The 19,621-nt window shown below is 39.0% G+C and overlaps 1 protein-coding gene across 2 annotated transcripts in view; it reads right to left on the bottom strand.

The window, feature by feature from the left end:
• LOC140717176 (mitogen-activated protein kinase 14) overlaps nucleotides 1-19,592 on the bottom strand; it is a 55,272-nt gene extending 35,680 nt beyond the window's left edge. For both annotated transcript variants that reach the window (XM_073030469.1, XM_073030470.1), the window contains exons 1-3: nucleotides 19,273-19,592; nucleotides 5,393-5,522; nucleotides 92-150 (exon numbers count right to left, since the gene is read on the bottom strand). In XM_073030469.1, coding sequence (XP_072886570.1) covers nucleotides 92-150; nucleotides 5,393-5,522; nucleotides 19,273-19,388 — 305 coding nt within the window. In that variant the 5' untranslated portion in view covers nucleotides 19,389-19,592. The remainder of the gene's footprint in view (nucleotides 1-91; nucleotides 151-5,392; nucleotides 5,523-19,272) is intronic.
• Between the last annotated feature and the right edge of the window lie 29 nt (nucleotides 19,593-19,621).

Below are 19,621 nucleotides of genomic sequence, written 5' to 3'. Positions count from 1 at the left end.
TCAATTGACATAACTGGAAAAAGTAATAGAAACATACTGATGTATAAAGTCACACAAAATGAAGGACAAAATTATATAGGAGCACACTTACACATCTGTAAATTCTTCCAAAGTTACTGCTGGTGTGAAAACATCCAACAGGCCAATCACCTATAAACAAAATTTTAAAAAACGGGACAAGGGAGAAAACTTGAGATGTAGTTACTTTACTCAAGAAGTATCCCATTTTAAGACAAACTCTTTCTTTGCTTTGGTCTTAATTGAAAATATTTTTTGCAATAGCTAAAAATATCAAATGATGACAGTATTTTTGGAATTACTGAAAATAGCAAAATGTATATGTTCACTCAAATTATATTCACAATCATGAAGCATAGGTGCTTCGGCACCACCGGATGACACAGATTACCAGAAAAGTGAACTTCAGGCACATGATGTTACTGAATGGTGGGAAGTGCAGAGGACCAGAGCGGGGGTGGGGAAGGACAGAAACGCGAAAAAAGTAGGAAAAAGAAGAGGATGAACAGCAGGGGATGGGAGAAGCAGCTAAAAGATAGGAACAAAATCAGTAACCCAAGGATTTGTTGGGTTTTTTTTTTAAGATGGCTTGGAAAAAACCAGCAAAAATAGAGTTTTTTTTAAATGCAGGCACTTGCTATGATCAGCAAAACAGCAAATGCATTGGAAATAAAATTCCACTGCAATTTTTAAAAAGGAATTGGATATGCCTTGAAAAAGCATTCAGCTCCCACGACTGTTTTCACATTTTACTGTCTCATTTTCTAAATTTAAAAATATTGAAGTAGGATTTTTAGAGCTAATCTACAAAACATTGTGCATCATGTCAAATCCAAACAAAAATTCCAAAGCCCGTCAACAATTTACTAAAAATTAAAAACTAAAATTGAGAGACTCTAAACATTATGATCCCCAGTGTAATTACTACGTTAATTTACCTTAGGTGTAATATTACCTTACCAACTCACCCAATTTGTTGATATATAACATTGGGAGGATCACAGGAATATGCAAATACCCCCTCTCTCTGTATAGTTCAAGAGTATAGCAGAATTTTCAACAGACAAAACCACAATGAAGACAAAAGAGCATTCAAGACAAGTTAAGTAAATGATAATAGAGAAGCTCAAATCTGGGGAAGGATACAAGACCATCTCAAAAGCCTCATACCTCAGAGATCAGTGCAGCGCATTGTGAAAAAGTGGGAAACATATGAAACCCAGTCACACTGCCTAGGTCAGGCCGCCTCTCTAAACTTAGTTGTCGGAGAAGAATGGGGCTTGTAAGGGAGGCTAGTGCGATGCCAATAGTCACCCTGAGTGAGCTGCAGGAGACTGACTGCAACTGGAGATGAAGTTCACAGTTCCACAATCTCCAAGGCCTTGCACAAAAAGGGTATTTATGGAAGAGTGGCAAGGAAGAAGCTTTGGCAAAAAAAAACACATCCTTGCCACTAAAGACTTTGTAAAGCCTCACTTAGAAGATATTGTAAAGATATGGAAGAAAGTCTTGTAATCAGATGAGACTTAACTGGAACTTTCTGGCCTCAACGCTAAACAGAATGTGTGGCATAAATCTAATACTGCACAACAGCCTGGTAACACCATTCTTCCTGTAAAGTATGGTGGAGGGTAGCATCATGGTATAGGGATGCTTTTCAGCAGCAGGGACTGGAAATCTTGTCAGGATTGATGAGAAGATGAATTCAGAGTGATCCTGGATAAAAACCAGCTAGCCTGCCAGAAAACTTCAACTAGGGAGGAAATGTGTCTTTTAGCAGGACAATGATCCAAAGCATACTGCCAGAGTAACCATGGAGTGGCTTCAAATGAAGAAAATTGATGTCCGAGAGACCCAGTCAGACTCTGGACTTTAACTAGATCAAACATCTTTGGCAAGACCTTAAGATTGCTGTCCACCGCTGCTTCCCAACTAACATAGCGTGCCTTGAGCAATTTTGCAAGGAAAAATAGGTAAATATTGTTCCAATATGTTGTGCAAAGCTGATAAGATTTATTCAAAAAGACTTCTGGCTATAATAGCTGTGAAAGGTGATTCAACCAAGTGCTGAGCAAACGAAGATGAATACTTCTGAACTGCTGACATTTCAGATTTTGAAATTTCAGTTTTCCATGCTTTATAATTTTCTGCTTTACAGGCTCTACTGTGAAAATAAAAGGAGCACGTGATTCACAGATAAAAATTCTCAGTTAAATTGATCAAAATCTTTGGTTGTAATACTCATTTATGTGAACAAAAGGATGGGGCTGAATACCTTTACAAGCACTATACTTGCAGAAAACAACAGCTGGTCTCTAGGGAAAGAACAGAGCCGAATAGTGGAATTGACTAGATAACTCATTGAGAAAATTGAAATACTCAGTGATCTAATTGGTCTGATAATATTAATATATTCAATGATGCAATTTTAATCATACTATGGAAATAGGTGCCACCATATACCACCATAACAATTCCCTGATCCAGTTATAGCTTATGTAGGGCAGTATAGATGCAGATACAAGCATGTAGCTTCCTGCATTTTAACAGTCAAAATTAATATTCCTCAATCATGTAGCAACCAAATGCACACAAGCCCAATTAAATTAATTTAGCAATGCAATGACAAATTTGCCAAGTTTATAATCAGCGGCAAAACCACTGTAGGTATTGAAGAACACCAGATCCAGTGAGCTCTGGTGTGGATTTCAGTTTTCCTGACACCAGGTATTATCAGGCATCACTTTTAGTTTCAAACAGAGATACTGTTAAAAGAAACTTAACAGCCAATCACCATTAATAATTCTTAGACTAAAACCAGGAAGGGAAAATTGCACATTATTTAACTAATTAAATATTTTAAAGAGTTGAAAATAAACACATTTCAGCCCATTAGTCTTTTGTTTATTAGTATGTGGAGAAGCCAACTGGAGGAGAAAACATACTGCATTTGGGAAATGAACTGGGCCAAGTGACAGACCTAATAGTGGGTGAACACACTGAGAATACTGACCATAACATTATGCTTTAACATAGTTAGGAGGAACTTGTGGGAAGGTATAAAACTCCAGAAGGGTAAATATAGGAGGAACTTGTGGGAAGGTATAAAACTCCAGAAGGGTAAATTACAATAGGATAAGACAGCAGCTAGGGGGCACTGATAAGGGTTTGCTGCTGTGGGACAAATCCAACACTGACATGTGGAAGTTGTTTAAAAACAGTAGATCAGAGTTTGAGATTTGCATGCTCAAGCAAGAAGTAATGACAAGAACAGTGAGGCAAAGTAACAGCAAATAACCCCGGAGGTCCTAAATTTAGTCAGGAAGAAAAAGGAAGCATACATGAGGCTCAGGATACTAGAAATGAGACTGGGGCCTTGTGGAATTAAAAGTTAGCAGGAAAGTGCTCAAGCAGGCAGACAGGAGTAGGCGGTTTAAATGGTTTGGCACAGACTAGATGGGCCAAAGGGCCTATTTCTGTGCTGTATTTTTCTATGACTACAACTCAGGTGATTAGATGACTAAAAAGGGTTCATAAGATATCTTCAGCGAACAGCATCAAGGAGAATCACATTTCATACTTACATTAAGAAAAAGGGAGTAACTGAAGGAGAGAATGGGTTCACTCAAGGATACAGGAGGGAAATTATGCTTGGAGTCAGAGCAAGAGGCTGAGGCACTAAATGTTACATGGTGTCCATAATTACTGAGAAAGATTTGGAGGTTTGTGAATAGAGAATGGGGCATGCTAATATGCTGGAATATTTTAGGATTAAGGAGGCAGTACTGGGCCTTCTGTATTAAGAGCATTGAAAGAAGCAAATGAGATTGCTGGATCTTTGATAAAGATCTTTGCAGCCTCACAAGCAAAAGGCAGGGTCCCAGAGGACTGAATGATAGCAAATGTTGTATTTTTGTTCAAGGAGATAGGAGTAATCCAGGTAATTATAGACCAGTGACTCTCATGGTAGCAGTAGGGAAGCTATTGGAGAAAAGGACTTATCTGCATTTGGAAAGGCGTGGCCTGCTAAAGAACAGTCAGTGTGGCTTTGTACAGGGTAAGTCATGCCTTACAAACTTGATCAAGTTGTTTTTTTCCTGAGCTTGACAAGGGTAAGGCAGTGGACGTTATCTACATGGACCATAGTATGTAATTTAATAAGGTCTTGCATAATAGATTGATTCAGAACATAAAGATTCATGGGATTCAGAGTGATATGCAAGTTTAGGTTCAGAACCTACTTGTGCATAGAAGTCAAAGTAGCAGTGAAAGGCTGTTATTCTGGATGGGAGGCCACAGCCAGCGATGTTCCATAAGAATTGGTGCTGAGACCTTTTGTGTATGATATATTTATCAATTATTTGGATAAAAATATCAATAAACAGATTAGCAGATGAGATCAAAACTGGTGGAGAAGTAGACATTATAAAGGAAATTAAAGAATACTACAGCAGGATATACGTAGGTATGGGCAGCAAGATGGCAGACAGAAAAAGTTAATGGTGGGCCCCTAAACAGCATCGAGAAACAGGACCATTGCTCACCGAAAGCAATTACACAAGTAGATAAGGTGAAAGGTGGCAAATGGCATGCCTGCCTTTATTTGTAGGGTGTTGAGTGTGAGAATAAGTAAGTCATACTGCAGTTATGTAAAGCAGTCAGATTTCACTTGACCTACTATATATAGTTCTGATCACCCCATCCTAGGAAGGATGTGGAGACTGGAGAGGCTAGAGGTTTACCAGAATATCCCATGGATTAAGAAGGTATGAGCTACAAGGAAAAGCTGTATAAACTTGGGTTGTTCTCCCTAGAGTGTTGAAGAGATCTGATAGAAGTATTTAAAATTAAGAAAGGCACAGATAGACTAGACAGAATCTTTTCCCCAGGGTAGAAATGTCAAATACCTAAGGATACATTTTTAAGGTCGGGGGCTAGGTTTTTTTAAAATAAATGCAGAAAGACTGGTAGGTTGGAATAGGTTACTGGGTTAGTAGTGGTATGTGGCAATTTGGCAGAGTTAGACACTAATATGAAGAGAATTGAGGGATGTGGATGATACACAGGACAATGACATTCAGCATTAATTAACACCAAGAACAGTACATCATGAGGCAAAGCCTGACCAGTGCTGTACTGTTCTAGGCTCTAATAATACTGCAAACTCTGATTACTTATTTTTGTCAAATCCAAAAGCACTATATTTTATGTCATCATTTATTAAAAGTTAACAATTACATTTGGCAATGAAGTTGCCAATGAAGTGGACACAAGAGGTTGGAACATATATAAAAATATAAATATTACATTTTTCTTATAGTTGCAATGAAATGTCAAAAAAATTGATACATTCAGTACAACAGTAAATACTTACATTTTCGTGTTTCATATGTTTCAATAATCGAAGCTCTCTGTATGTGCGTTTTGCATGAATGATAGATTGAAACGGTCTGGAAAGTTTTTTAACTGCCACTCGAATACCAGCTTGTGTGTCAAAAGCAGCACTAGAAAATACAAATAGTATCATTATAACTACTTTCCATTAGGAACTTAGAAATTTTCAAAAATATTAAAGTACTGACCATATAACTATTAATAATTCTATCAATATTCTACATTCAGCATTAACTTGATCAAGCTAATTCTTTCATTTAAAAAAAATCAATATTCCCAACAGCATAAGGTAGAGTAAACCACTCAATTTCAATTTTGCTTTTCAGTTAGGGCAACAGGGAGTTAAACTTCCTCTACCCAGTAACGTCAGCAAAAGTACCCTCTCTGGAGAACAAGATTGTGGATCCAAGGGCAAGATTGCCATGTTGTGTTTCACGGACACATAGCTCACTGCGGACAAGCCAGATATGTCAGTAAGACCAGAGGGCTTCTCAACACACTGGATGGACTGGACTGATTCAAAGAGTGCGGGTCTGTATTTCAGAATAAACTCTTCTGAAAGAATAAAGAAGAAACAACCATACAATAAGGAATGACTATCGTTCAATCCCTACACTACATTTTGGGAAATCTGACCATCTGGCTGTCCTCTTTCATAGAGGGGGAGGTTAAAGAGCAAGGTACCAGAAAGACGGACAATGAAGAAGTGGTCATAAGAAACAGAGGAGCAGCTACAGGACCGCTTTGAATCTGTGGACTAGGACACAATTGTAAGGACTCAAGAGGATCTAAGTGAATATGCCATGGTTGCCAATAGACTTTATAAAGTCAGTAAGGGACAAGTAAAGTGCAAATCCGGACCAAATCTCTTATTCAGAAGAATGAGGGGCGACGTCATTGAAACCAATCAAATGGTGAAAGGCCTTGATAGAGTGGATGTGGAGAGGATATTTCCTATGTTGGGAGAATCCAAGACCAAAACAAAACAGCTTCAGAATAGAGGGTCATGTTTTTAAAATGGAGATGAGGAGAAATTTCTTTAGCCAGAGAGTGGGGAATCTTCGGTCTAGGCAGCTGTAGAGGCCAAGTCTTTTAGTTATACATTATATTTATGAGATTGAGGTTGGGAGGGAAATTAGATCAGTCATGATGAAATGGAGCAGCAGAGTCGATGAGCCAAACGGCATAATTCTGCTCCTATATCTTATGCTCTTAAACTGGAATCACAAAAGGATGCTCGACAGCTGTGGCAGGGCTTGAAATCACCTCCTGCAAACAGAAACCAAGTGACATAGGTAACACGAGGAAATCTGCAGATGCTGGAACCACAAAATGCTGGTGGAACACAGCAGGCCAGGCAGCATCTATAGGAGAAGCACTGTCGACGTTTTGGGCCGAGACCCTTCGTCAGGACTAACCGAAAGGAAAGATAGTAAGAGATTTGAAAGTAGTGGGGGGAGGGGGAAATGCGAAATGATAGGAGAAGACCGGAGGGGGTGGGATGAAGCTAAGAGCTGGAAAGGTGATTGGTGAAAGTGATACCGAGCAGGAGAAGGGAAAGGATCATGGGAGGGGAGGCCTCGGGAGAAAGAGGGGTGGGGGGGGGGGGGGGGGGGGGAAGCACCGGAGGGAGATGGAAAACAGGCAAACAACTAAATATGTCAGGGATGGGGTAAGAAGGGGAGGAGGGGCATTAACGGAAGTTAGAGAAGTCAATGTTCATGCTATCAGGTTCGAGGCTACCCAGCCAGTATATAAGGTGTTGTTCCTCCAACCTGAGTGTGGCTTCATCTTGACAGTAGAGGAGGCCGTGGATAGACATATCAGAATGGGAATGGGACGTGGAATTAAAATGTGTGCCCACTGGGAGATCCTGCTTTTTCTGGCGGACCGAGCATAGGTGTTCAGCGAAACAGTCTCCCAGTCTGCGTCGGGTCTCACCAATATATAAAAGGCCACACTGGGAGCACCGGATGCAGTATACCACACCAGCCGACTCACAGGTGCAGTGTCGCCTCACCTGGAAGGACTGTCTGGGGCCCTGAATGGTGGTGAGGGAGGAAGTGTAAGGGCAAGTGTAGCATAGGTAACAATAAGGCTTCGCTCCCAGATGAGTCCAATGTTCTTTATGCTCGCTTTAATTGTCAAAACATGGAGACACCTTCACAAAGTTATATAACACCCCCATGACCCTGTGATTTCAGTCTCTGAGGTTAACTTGAGAGCATCCTTCAGGAGGGTGAACCCACAGAACGCATCGGGCACATACAAGGTACCTGAATGAGTTCTGAAGACCTGAACTGATCAATTGTCTGGAATGTTCAGTGACATCTCTAACCTCGCACTTTTGTCAGTCTGAGGTACCCACCTGCTTCAAGCAGACTTCAATTATACCAGAGCCCAAGAAAAATCATGGTAACCTGCCTCAATGAATGAAGTGCTTTGAGAGGTTGGTGATGCAGCACTAACTCCTGCTTGAGGAATGACTTAGATCCACTCCAGTTTGTCTACTGTCACAACAGGCAACAGCAGATGCCATTTCATTGACTCTTCACTTAACCCTGGAACATCTGGACAGTCAAGATGGATATACAATGACTACAGCTCTGTATTCAACACTATCTTCTCCTCAAAACTAATAAGCTCCAAGACCTAGGCCTCAATACCTCCCTTTGCAATTGGATCCTCAATTTCCTTACTTGCAGACCCCAGTCATTTCAGATTGGCAACATCTCTTCCACAATGACCATCAGTACAGGTGCACCACAACGCTGTGTGCTTAGTCCCCTTACACTATTGACTTTATACTTACGATTGCGAGTCTAAGCACAGCTACAATGCCACATTTAAAATTTGCTGACAACACCACTGTAGTTGACCAAATCAAAGATGGTGACAAATCAGCATATAGATAATCTGGCTGAGTGTTGCCACAGCAACAACCTCTCATTCAATAATGTCAACAAGACGAAGGAGCTGATTGTTAACTACAGGAAGAGGAAACTGGATGGTCCATGAACCAGTCCTTATTGGGGGGGGGGGGGGGAATCAGAGGTGGAGAGGGTCAGCAACTTTAAATTCCTTGGCATTATCACTTCAGTGGATCTGTCCTGGGTGCAGCACCTAAGTGCCATGAGAAAGAATGAACAACAGCATCTCTACTTAGAAGTTCGCAAAGATTCACCACGTCATATAAAACTCTGACAAACTTGTATTGCTATGTGGTGGAGCGTATATTGACTGGTCACATCATGCCCTGTATGGAACCACCAATGTCCTTGAATGGAAAAATCGACAAAAATTAGTGGCCACAGCTCAGCCCATCACCGGTAAAGTCCTCCCCACCAGGGCCACAGGAAAGCAGCATTGATCAACAAGGACCCCCACCATCTGGGCCATGCTCTCTTTTCACTGCTGCATCAGGAAGATACAGTAGCCTCAGGTCCCACACCACCAGTTTCTGGAAAAGTTATGACTCCTCAACCAAAGGTTCTTGAACTAAAGGGGTTAACTTCACCCACCTCAGCACTGAACTGTTCAACAACCTGTGGACTCACTTTCAAGGACTCTTCATCTCATGTTCTCAATATTTATTTTTAGTGAGTGAATATTTATTGCTTATTTATTACGTTTTTGTATTTGCATAGTTTGTCTTCTTTTGCACATTGGTTGTCCATCTTTATTGTATGCAGTTTTTCATTTATTCTACAGTGCTTCTTTGTATTTACTGTGAATGCGCGTAAGAAAATGAATCTCAGGGTTGTATATGGTGACATACAAGTACTTTGATAATAAACTTACTCTGAACTTTGAAATGGAGATATTTTAAAACTCCAAATCATTTAAAAATTTTCAAACTATTATTCTGAATTAGTTTCTCCAAGTAGAATTAGAAAGTCATTCCTGCAATGATTTATTTTAAAAAGGTACTACAAATGAGTATTTAACTCTATTGTAATTGTGTCATAATCAAGTTGACTGTTCACTTAGGAACATCATGAATTTACTAAGTACAAACATGTTATTTAATAATGAAATAGCCACCACTAAATTTGCAATAATCTGCATCCTTGACTACTACTACTACTTTGTAGCCTTGGAGATTGTAGCATCTGCAGCATTCCATGTCTCCTTCATTTGCCTCAGTCTTTAAATGTTTCCCTTATTACAAGCAATGCCCTAGTTACCACCCAAAGGCACATGGGTCCGACTTTATGGTATAATAATGTTCCAAGATAGCCTAGATTTTGCAGAGAAGAATGTACAGCACAGCACAAGCCACAAAAATGTCATGGCATAACTGACAGAAACTACAGAGCTTCTCTATTCAGTTTGGAGATTTCCAGCAGGGAATCTATTATAAACAATCTGCATTAAGTTAGTGAGTTATTCCCCTTTCGTTTCATTTTCAGCCACAAAGCACTAAGTGTACTCTTTTAGATTTTTATTTCAGTACATTTTGCAAATATTAAGTGTTTTATTGCTTTAAATTTAATAGATTTTATTAATTTAAAGTTGAATCTTTACATCAAATGTGTGAAAAATATTTTGAAAGTCATGAATTGATTGAGCTTTTTGACAGCTTTGAAATCAGTTCAGCCACAAGGTATGACTTGTTTATTCACCAGTGTTCTTACAGAAATTTTCTTCTACTCTACAATCCACCTCTCCAACCTGTCCCTTACCCCAACAAGGCCATTTAAGTCTGCAATCAGTGTCAATTGAAAAATGCTCAACGTTCCATTTGCCAGGAAGAGACGGGCATTGTCAAAAGGTTAATGGGAAAGAACATCCAATAATCTGTAAAATCAGCTGGTGTGGGTTCAAAAATCCAGATTGCCAGAATGTTATGCATTGTTTAAGACTTTCTACACTTATAAAGTTAGGCTACATCCAGACCAGTTTCTATGATACCATACTAAATAATGCATTTCACAATTTATCAAGATATCAAGGATTAACATTTAAATTTTATATGCAAAAACGGAGTTCATTCTGAATAAAATATAATCCTCAATAAAATTACGGTAAACAGATAAATATACAATCGAATTACCATAGCAAATTAAATCCAAGACTGTTTTTTAAAAAAAAGTGTTATCCATGAATTGTGTAAGCCTACATAAGCAGTAGCACATCCCAATTAGAAGTAACTGGACTGCTTTATGAAATAGTTAAGAAAAAGTATACTTTGGAAAGAATGTATTTTTCAATTTGTTGAATGGTGGGATTTTTCTAATGTTCTCAAAGAAACTATTAACGTAAGCAACTGGATTCTTCTACTATTTCTAAGCCAACCTTTTAAACACAATGATTCTGAACATGGACAGTGCCTGCTTTGCCCATTTAAACTTAAAAGTTCAACAACTTGCACCATTACTACACAAGAGAGGTCCAATCAATATAGGATTTGTACATCACCTGCTCAGATTTCCATCTTGCACATCCTGTATTGAGCTACTAATATATACTTGACTCTCAGCAATTCCCTTTCATCTACCATCAAATTGACAAATATGGAGTCTACTAATGAGTTGAAGAAGTTCAACTTATTTTCCAAAGCTCTTCTCGACTTCTTCCTGTCTCTATCAACTCCTCTGCTCAAAGCCACTACACACCATTTCCCCCCCCCCCCCACAAATGAATCTGTGAACTCTTTCACACATGGTCCAAATTCAAATCCCACTTTACAAAATAACAACACTTTCCAAGTGTAGTGCTGAATAAATGCTGTAGTAACTGACACATGAACAATATTTGTAGCTGTTCATATAATGAGAGGTTGACAAGTTAAACTCTGGTGACTTCAGAGTTTGGGGACACAGTAGCAAATAGCTTGACATTAAATGAAATAATACTGTTGTATGACTAAGACATTTATCAGACTATCTGCTCCCTCAGTTGCATGCAAAGAACCCCAAAGCACTACTTTGATTGGTTTAAATTTGCTGCCCTACATCAATTTTTAATCCTTTGGGTAAAGTTATGTTTTTTGTTTGCAGATTACAGCACACAGATTATTTTTTCATCTTACACTACAATAGAGACTCCACTTCAAAAAGTACTTAATTTAAAATAAACGAAGAAACGAAGGGAATCCAGCTATATTCTCGATTAGTTTTTGTTTGTTAAGGGTTGTCCCAAGTAAGTGGCTACCCTGATTAACCAATGGTCCAATTAACTGGAATCCATTGTACTTTGCTTTCAGCCAGTTACTAAAATGGACCATTATAAATACACAAGGATTTCCCCCCAAAATAAACAAAATGTATTGAATTACTCCACATAAAACACACTGTGACACACATATTGCTGGAGGAACACAGCAGGTCAGGCAGCATCTATGGAAATGAATAGTCAACATTTCGGGCCAAGACCCTTTTTCAGGACTGAATGCGAAGGGGGTATGGGAAAAGATGAAGGAGGAATCTTATAGGAGAGAATAGTGGACCATAAAAGAAAAGGACAGGAACCCGGGAGAAGTACCAGTCAGGTGAGAAGTAGTAAAAGGTCAGAGTGGGGAATAAAGAAGTGGGGGGGGGGGGGGGGAGAGAGAATTTGTTTACCGGAAGAAATCAATATTCATGCCATCAGGTAGGAGGGTACTCAGATACTGCTCCTCCACCCTGAGGGTGGCTACAATTTGGAATTTTTGGAGAGGAGGCAATGGACCAACAAGTCAGAATGGGAATGGGAAATGGAATTTAAAAGTCTGGCCACCAGGAAGTCCCACTTGTGGCAGATGGTGCAGAGATGCTCAGTGAAGCGGTCCCCCAATTTACGACAGGTCTCACCAATGTACAGGAGGCTACATTGAGAACACTGGACACAAAAGACCACCCCAGCAGGTTGTAGCAGCATTACATGCAGTGGTCATAACATGATTGAATTCACCCTGCAGTTTGAGATAGAGAAGCTCAAGTCAGATGTACCAGCATTACAGTGAAGAGAATTATAGAGACATTAGAGAGAATCTGGTCAAAGTTGATTGGAAGGGAACAAAACATCAGAATAGCAATGGCTGGAGTTTCTGGGAGAAATTTGGAAGTTATTAGATACATCCTAAAGTAGTAGTATTCTAAACGGAGGATGATGCAACCGTGACTGAAAAGGGAAGTCAAATGCAACACGAAAACAAAAGTCAAGGCATATAATATAGCAAAAAACTGGGAAGTTAAAGGAATGGAAAGCTTTTAAAAACCAACAGAAGGCAACTAAAAGAGCCACAAATGGAGAAAAGATTAAGTATGATGGCAGACTAGCCAATAATATAAAAGAGGATATGGTAAGTTTTTTCACTTATACAGAATTGTGCAAAAGTTTAGCAACATATATAGGGTGCCTGAGACTTTTGCACAGTACTATATTTGTCAATGTGGAGTAGAGAGCAAGTTTGTAAATCGGGCAGGGGCAAAGGATGTTCGGAATGATGAGGGCGGAGCAATGCAGGAGGACTGTGGTACAGGTGACAGAAAGACTGCCAGGGGTGGGGGGCTGGAAGCACTGCTGACCAGTAAATCACAAACTTTGTGCAAGATTTTATCTTGGTCTTCAAATGTTTTTTCCTCAATTCATCCAACGCTCTGATGGTGCATTGAAGATGTAGGTGAATTATTACAATAATCTGACCAATACAGTGTTAGATTATATTTCCAGGTAAGATCAATTCTAACATGTTTTTCTCATTGCATGAATAATTTATTACAGAGTATTTGTTCAAGACTGGAACAACATTAAATGACGTAGTGGACGGCCGATTCCAAATTACTTTTCACCCACTTCAGGATCATTCAAAGTGTGTGATTATGGCTCCAGGAACCAAAGTTCCACAGAGTATTTGAATTGTGCCAATTTGGTGCAAGTGGCTCCCTTGCTGGTGCTGAAGCAAAAGGTACATATAAATTTTCATTACAAAATAATAAATGTACTTTAAGTTTGATTTTGCATTTGTTTACTTGGATTTTCAAAGAAAAAGCTATTTAGGAATTAATATTAATTTAGGGTGGAAAGCATCTCATCTTTTGCACTGTGGTGGAACATTGGTTTGCAAGGTATTGTGGCCTGCATGTGAAGGGAAAATTGGACATAGAAAAAATTGTATTACCAAGTTACAAGTCATAACTAAAAGCACAGATTCAGTATTGTAGAATGCCAGGAATAGGTTTGGTCATTAGGTATCCTTAAATAGCTGAACTTCCTTCCACTATATAATGCTGATCACTCCCTGTAGATCTGTGTATTCAGTATGGACAATTAACAGAGTTAGATTTAAAGATTTAAATCATTACTACTTCAAATTTGAAAAAAAAACACCACACACAGAACGTTTTCAGCCAGATCATGGTGGTTCAGTATTGCCAGCAGTGGTCTGGTTCTTGATTGTTCTGTTCGTGAAGCACCTATTTTGCCAGTTTCCAGAGGTTGCTGGTGGCATGGCCTCTTATGGTGCAGTCCACAGCTATTGGCAGTTTAAAAGCAATGAGCAACACTTAATATTTTAGTTGTCTGTGATATAAACATTTACAAGATTTACTCCAAGTCCTGAACAAGGATCTCAGCCCGAATCCTAGACTATTTATTCATTTCCATAGATTGCACCTGACCTTCTGAGTTCCTCCAGCATTTTGTATGGGTTGCATTGGATTTGCAGCATCTGCAAAATTTCTTGTGTTTGAAGACTGACTTTTGTCATCATTTACTTTAATTTTAAGATTTAGAAGAGTGAAAGAAACTGCTGTATATAAGAATGATCCTTTCAGGAGAATCAGTGTTAGCCTACAAAATTCAACCTATTATTACAAGATATTAAGATATTAAGAGGTGTACAAGATATTAAGAGGAATAGACAGAGTGGACAGCCCGCCTCTTTCCCAGGGCACCACTGCTCAGTACAAGAGGACATGGCTTTAAGTTAAGGGGAGGGAAGTTCAAGATGGATATTAGAGGAAGGTTTTTCACTCAGAGAGTGGTTGGTGCGTGGAATGCACTGCCTGAGTCAGTGGTGGAGGCAGACACACTAGTGAAGTTTAAGATACTACTAGACAAGTATATGGAGGAATTTAAGGTGGTGGGGTTATATGGGAGGCAGGGTTTGAGGGTCAGCACAACATTTTGTGGCGAATTGCCTGTAATGTGCTGTACTATTCTATGTTCTATTACACGTCATTTGATGTTCTCAGGTATTCCCTGTCGATTGAGGACAACTTGCTCCCTTTCAGTTTTCTGGATTGAGGGGGCTGATGAAACCAATGTGGGATGTCAAAGGATATGGAAACAAGCAGTCCATGTCCAAATGAACCATCAGTTTTCATTAGCACCAGTCTTTTACGTACCCTAAGTTTTCACCGACTCCCACCACTTTCTACCACAAATCTATATTTGACTACCAACCTGCATGTCTTAATGGTCATGGGAAGGGACCAGCACCCAGGGAAAACATGTAAACTCTACCCAGATAACTCCAGAGATTAGGATTGATCCCGGGCATCAATGCCAGGAAGCATGACACAATCTTGGACTACCTGCAGCAAGTCACACCACAAAAATATCAACGTTATCTCTGCAAGATCTTTCAAATCCAAATCTACTGGAAGGAAAAGCTCCAAGGTCAGCTAACACAGAAATCCAATTAGTCATTTGGCTACATTGGGAAAGTCACATTGTTCACAGGCTCAATATTAAATTCCTAAAGCTCTGCCACAGGACGAGTTTAACAAGCAGTCAAAGGAGAGGATTCAAAGATGTGCTCAAAACACTTCCAAGGAACTCCTGGCTTGTGACAGCTCAAATGGGTGATGAAACAATTTAAAAGCCATTCAGAGCCTGGAATTAATGCACTAGGAGTTCACAAACACCTTTGAAAATGGTGAACAGAGAGCATTGCCTAACGAACTACCCATTCACTCTCCCAGTCAGGCTCTTGCTGCACCAGCCTCGGAAGAGTCTGCAATTCTCTCACTGGCCTTTAGTCACAAAACTAGTGAGTAAGCAAGGTATCCTCTTGAGAGTTTACCAAAGAAGCCAATTCAATGTACTGGCTAAACAGAGAACTACTTGTATATCAGGACTGATTCTCATGCTTTTCCTGCTGCTTAATTTCCATGTCAGATCTAAACTCCATGAAATAGCTAGCTTCTGCACAGGCACCACAGTCTGAGCCAAACATGCCACACCAAAACCACTCCAGATCCACAGAAAAATCAGATGATTGCACCCAATTTAACAAAAGCAGTAAGTGCAGGTGAGAGGGTAGCAAAGCAGCATGTGACCGGGGTGTCGCAGACAAATATTAAGACCCTATTATCCATTACTTATGGTGTTTCAGTGGTGATTCAGTTGCCCATTTGAGAGAATTCATGACCCATTCCCACATCCTTCAACAGAAAAACCTGAGGTGGCATGAAAGATGAGAAAGAGAACACATTTTCAATATTCCTGATATACACATTCATGAATAATTGAACAAATAAATTAAATACTATTTCCATTGTACTTTTCATGATCACAGGATATCCTAAAACATTTTATAGAAAATGAAGTACTTCTGCAAGTGTAACCATTGTTGCAATATAGGAGGTACGGCAGTAAATTTCCACATCAGAGCTCACAATATAAAGATGACATTCAGAGAATCTACAGGCAATACTGGCTAACTGGGAAGAACTCTCCTCTTTTCTCCAAATACTGTAGTTGAATCTTTTGCTTCCATCTGCAGCAATGAACGTGCCCTCAGTCTGCACAAATCATCAATGCAGTACTGCATAAATGTGACTACCTAACTTGTGTTAAAAGTCCCTGTTTTTGGAGCACCACCTTTTTACACAACAGGCATCACTGACCTTTTTTTCGTTTCGATGGAAAGGAAAAAACTATAGTTAAATACATTGTTAAATAAAAATTATAATAAGAATTCCATTAACAAAATGATGCAAAATAACCAAAAAATATGAAGTTTATATAATTTCCATTTGTCTGGTTCACACTCAGATCAAAACACTGATGTGAACTTGCATCCTATCCGATTATAAAACAACTTATTTTTAGCCCATTATTATTACACACTCTTTGCAGTAGCCAAAACGTTTTTACAATCCTTTCCAGACCTCCACTCCTCCAATACTTTTCTTGGTGGGCTTTGATTCTCCATTTGGTCCAACTCCTCCAGAGCTCAGCACTCTACATCTATCATGCACAATTTAATATGCTCACCTCGCCCATTCAATTAGCTTGTCATTCTTTACCAAGAACTGCCATATCCTTATTCCTCTCAATTTTTAAATCCATCTTGAAAGAACATCTTTCTGAATACCTCCCTTTACTCTCATACAATGGTTTGGTGCCCTACTTGTATGACACATTGGAACACTTCCTACCAAAGTAGTGACTGTGTAAAGCTAATTAAATCTGTTGGCATCAGATGAAGTGTCTTGTGAAATATAGTAATCATACTTTTATTACAGTGATTATGTAAATGTGAACAATAAACTCTAGAAACCAATTCTTTAACCAAGATTTATTTTCTTAAAAGCAGAACTTTTGAACATGGATATAATGTGAGTTGCTTTCAAAAGTTGGAAAGATTTACTAGCAGCACTTGACAAAAATATATTCCATCTAAATATCCAAACCTTGTTTATGATTGGTATTAGCTGAGCAGCAAGTCTGAAAATGAATTAAAATGATCAGATGAGGAGCATAATCTAACGACGTGAATTTTTAAATAAGGGCTTACTGGATTAATCTCATGATCATGTAATTTTTTTTGAACCAGCCATTACACCCATTGCAGGCAATTTGTGACCATCAAATATAGAAGAGAAAATTAATTGCTGCCTATTGAGCAGCTGCGATAAACAGTAATCAACGGCTGTGGTGTGTACATTTCAAAGTTATTTGATAAAGATATTCTGAAATATAAATGATTTGCACAGAAAGCACTTTGGTCAAAAGAATTAAACTACTTGAATAATCTTTCAAAAGGTTTTTGTAAATAAAATGGCTCAACATTTCTCCATGTGCTTTTAAATACAACTTATAATTTTGCAAAGTTAATGACCAAGTTGCATATTAAAAATGACAAAACACAAACGATATAAAAATTTTGATACTGCATTTTCAAATCTTATTGCTTATTTGCCATACTGGAACCTTCTGACCTCGTTTTAAATTGTCTATGAAGTACTTCTAAATACTGTGAATGAAAAAGTTTAAAGATAATAGGTTTTTAAAACAAATCCACTCAACTTTTCCCATATCATATTTTTACCCATTTAGCCTATTAAACTGCTTCTGCTAAATACAGTGAATAACAAAGGTGTTCAATAATTTGATACTCAGCATGTTAGGCAGCTTCTTTGCAGAAACAAAGACCTTTCATCCAAACACTGTCAATCAAAAGCACTTAAATGCTGTTGTTTCCCTCTCCATAGATGCAGATTGACCTATGGTGCACTGCCAGCCTTCTGTATGTTTATTCTAGATCCCTACTGTTTATTTCCACTTTGAATAATGCCCATGTACAATAAAAGCAAGTAATTGTACATTTACATTTCCTTGCCACGCAATCACAACATTTCCACACATCAGGAAGATTTCTAGAGATAAAATTATATTGCCAACCTTTACAAATGAACCATTAGATTTCCTATTCAACAAACAGACCCAGCTTATTAAATGGCACAAGTGTCACGACTGGCAACTAATGCTCAGTTTCCAGGAAATCCCCTCCCTAACTGTTTTATCATTTTACTGAATTATTTGAAATACTGTACATTAATGTGGATAATTTTACAAAACATACGAAACCTGTGACAGATTATGTTCCACGCTGTTCAAACAAAACAATCTGCATCTTTCTTCTGTCTCTTCAAATTATTTCTATCCTTAAATGCATCCAATTTCTCCGCCTTATTTACAAGCTCCTGGACAGCCTTTCTCCATTCTAACTTCGTATACAGTTTCTAGATCCACAAGCTAGATTTTATAGTTTAAAAAAATGCTGAAATGTGATATCTACTGAACCATCGTGTAAGATTTCAATCTTGTTTTTGCACCAAGCTAGGACCAGTGGAGAATTATATAGCACTGTCACTTTTGCACGGACGAACAACTAAAGATGCAGAACAACATCGAGAACAGAAGACTTTCCAAACTGTAAATCAACAAAGTACAAATCAGAGACAAACAATTTAGGTGCTTCCCAAAAAAGAGAAACACTTCAATAAGCCAAATCATTAAAACCTACAGATTAGCAAGAGGGGGAAAAACGTTGTTCGTGTCATTCAGTTTCCATGCACTAATAATAATTTGGTCAAAAAGTAACAAAAAAATCCAAGTTAATGCCCGGTTGACCAAACAAATGCAGCCGGTGTCAGGCAACCACACAAACATTTGTAACACATAAAAGTTTAAAATTCAACCTTAAGACAACCTGTTTCAACGAGCAATGTCTCTCATTCAATCAAAGAAACCACAACATGTTTTCGCTAGCCTCTGGCTGCTTCACGTTTCTGCTGCAACATAACTTTGGACAGTATTAGACCGGGAGAGTCCAATCTCTTCTGCAACAAGTTTCTAATCAACCTTCTTAGAGGGCGGTGTTGGGGGGGGGGGTAAAGTATGGGGGTCCTATACTTTCATTTTTCATGTTTGCAAAACGGCATTTGTCCACACACCATGCACAAGGCTAAAGAAACGTTAAGGATATTTAGGGGCCTAGCGGGGCCTGCAAGGGTGCAAAGTAGAAGCGACGCTACAGCTCCCACTCCAAAAAAAATAAACTTTCTTCCTTGCAACTTACGTGCAACTCAAAGTAGATAAATAAAATCATGCAAGCAAACCAACAAGCAGAGAGTCACGTACCAGACGGAGCCGTAAGCGCCGGATCCGACAGGCGAGAGGTTTTGATATCTCTCCGGCACTTCCCAGATTGTCTTATTCAACTCCTGCCTGTAAAAGTGCGGCCTGACTTCTGACATGGTGCAGAGTCTGCTCGCCCCTTTGAGGAGGAGGAGGGTGTCAGCCAGATGATGGAAAGAATTAATTGAAGAGAGTATGTATTAAAAAAAAAGATATCCCCCCCCCAAACAAAATATGCGCTCGCAGCTCAAGCTGTAAGTTGTAAATCACAATTTAAAGCAGAAACCCATCCTGCTGAGGGCTCCGCAGCGCCGGAGCAATAAACGCACGTTTGACAATCGGCAGCCAAGCG

The sequence above is a fragment of the Hemitrygon akajei genome, chromosome 27 (assembly GCF_048418815.1).
Source record: "Hemitrygon akajei chromosome 27, sHemAka1.3, whole genome shotgun sequence".
NCBI lineage: Eukaryota > Metazoa > Chordata > Chondrichthyes > Myliobatiformes > Dasyatidae > Hemitrygon > Hemitrygon akajei.
This window is presented reverse-complemented; position numbering and strand designations above follow the sequence as displayed.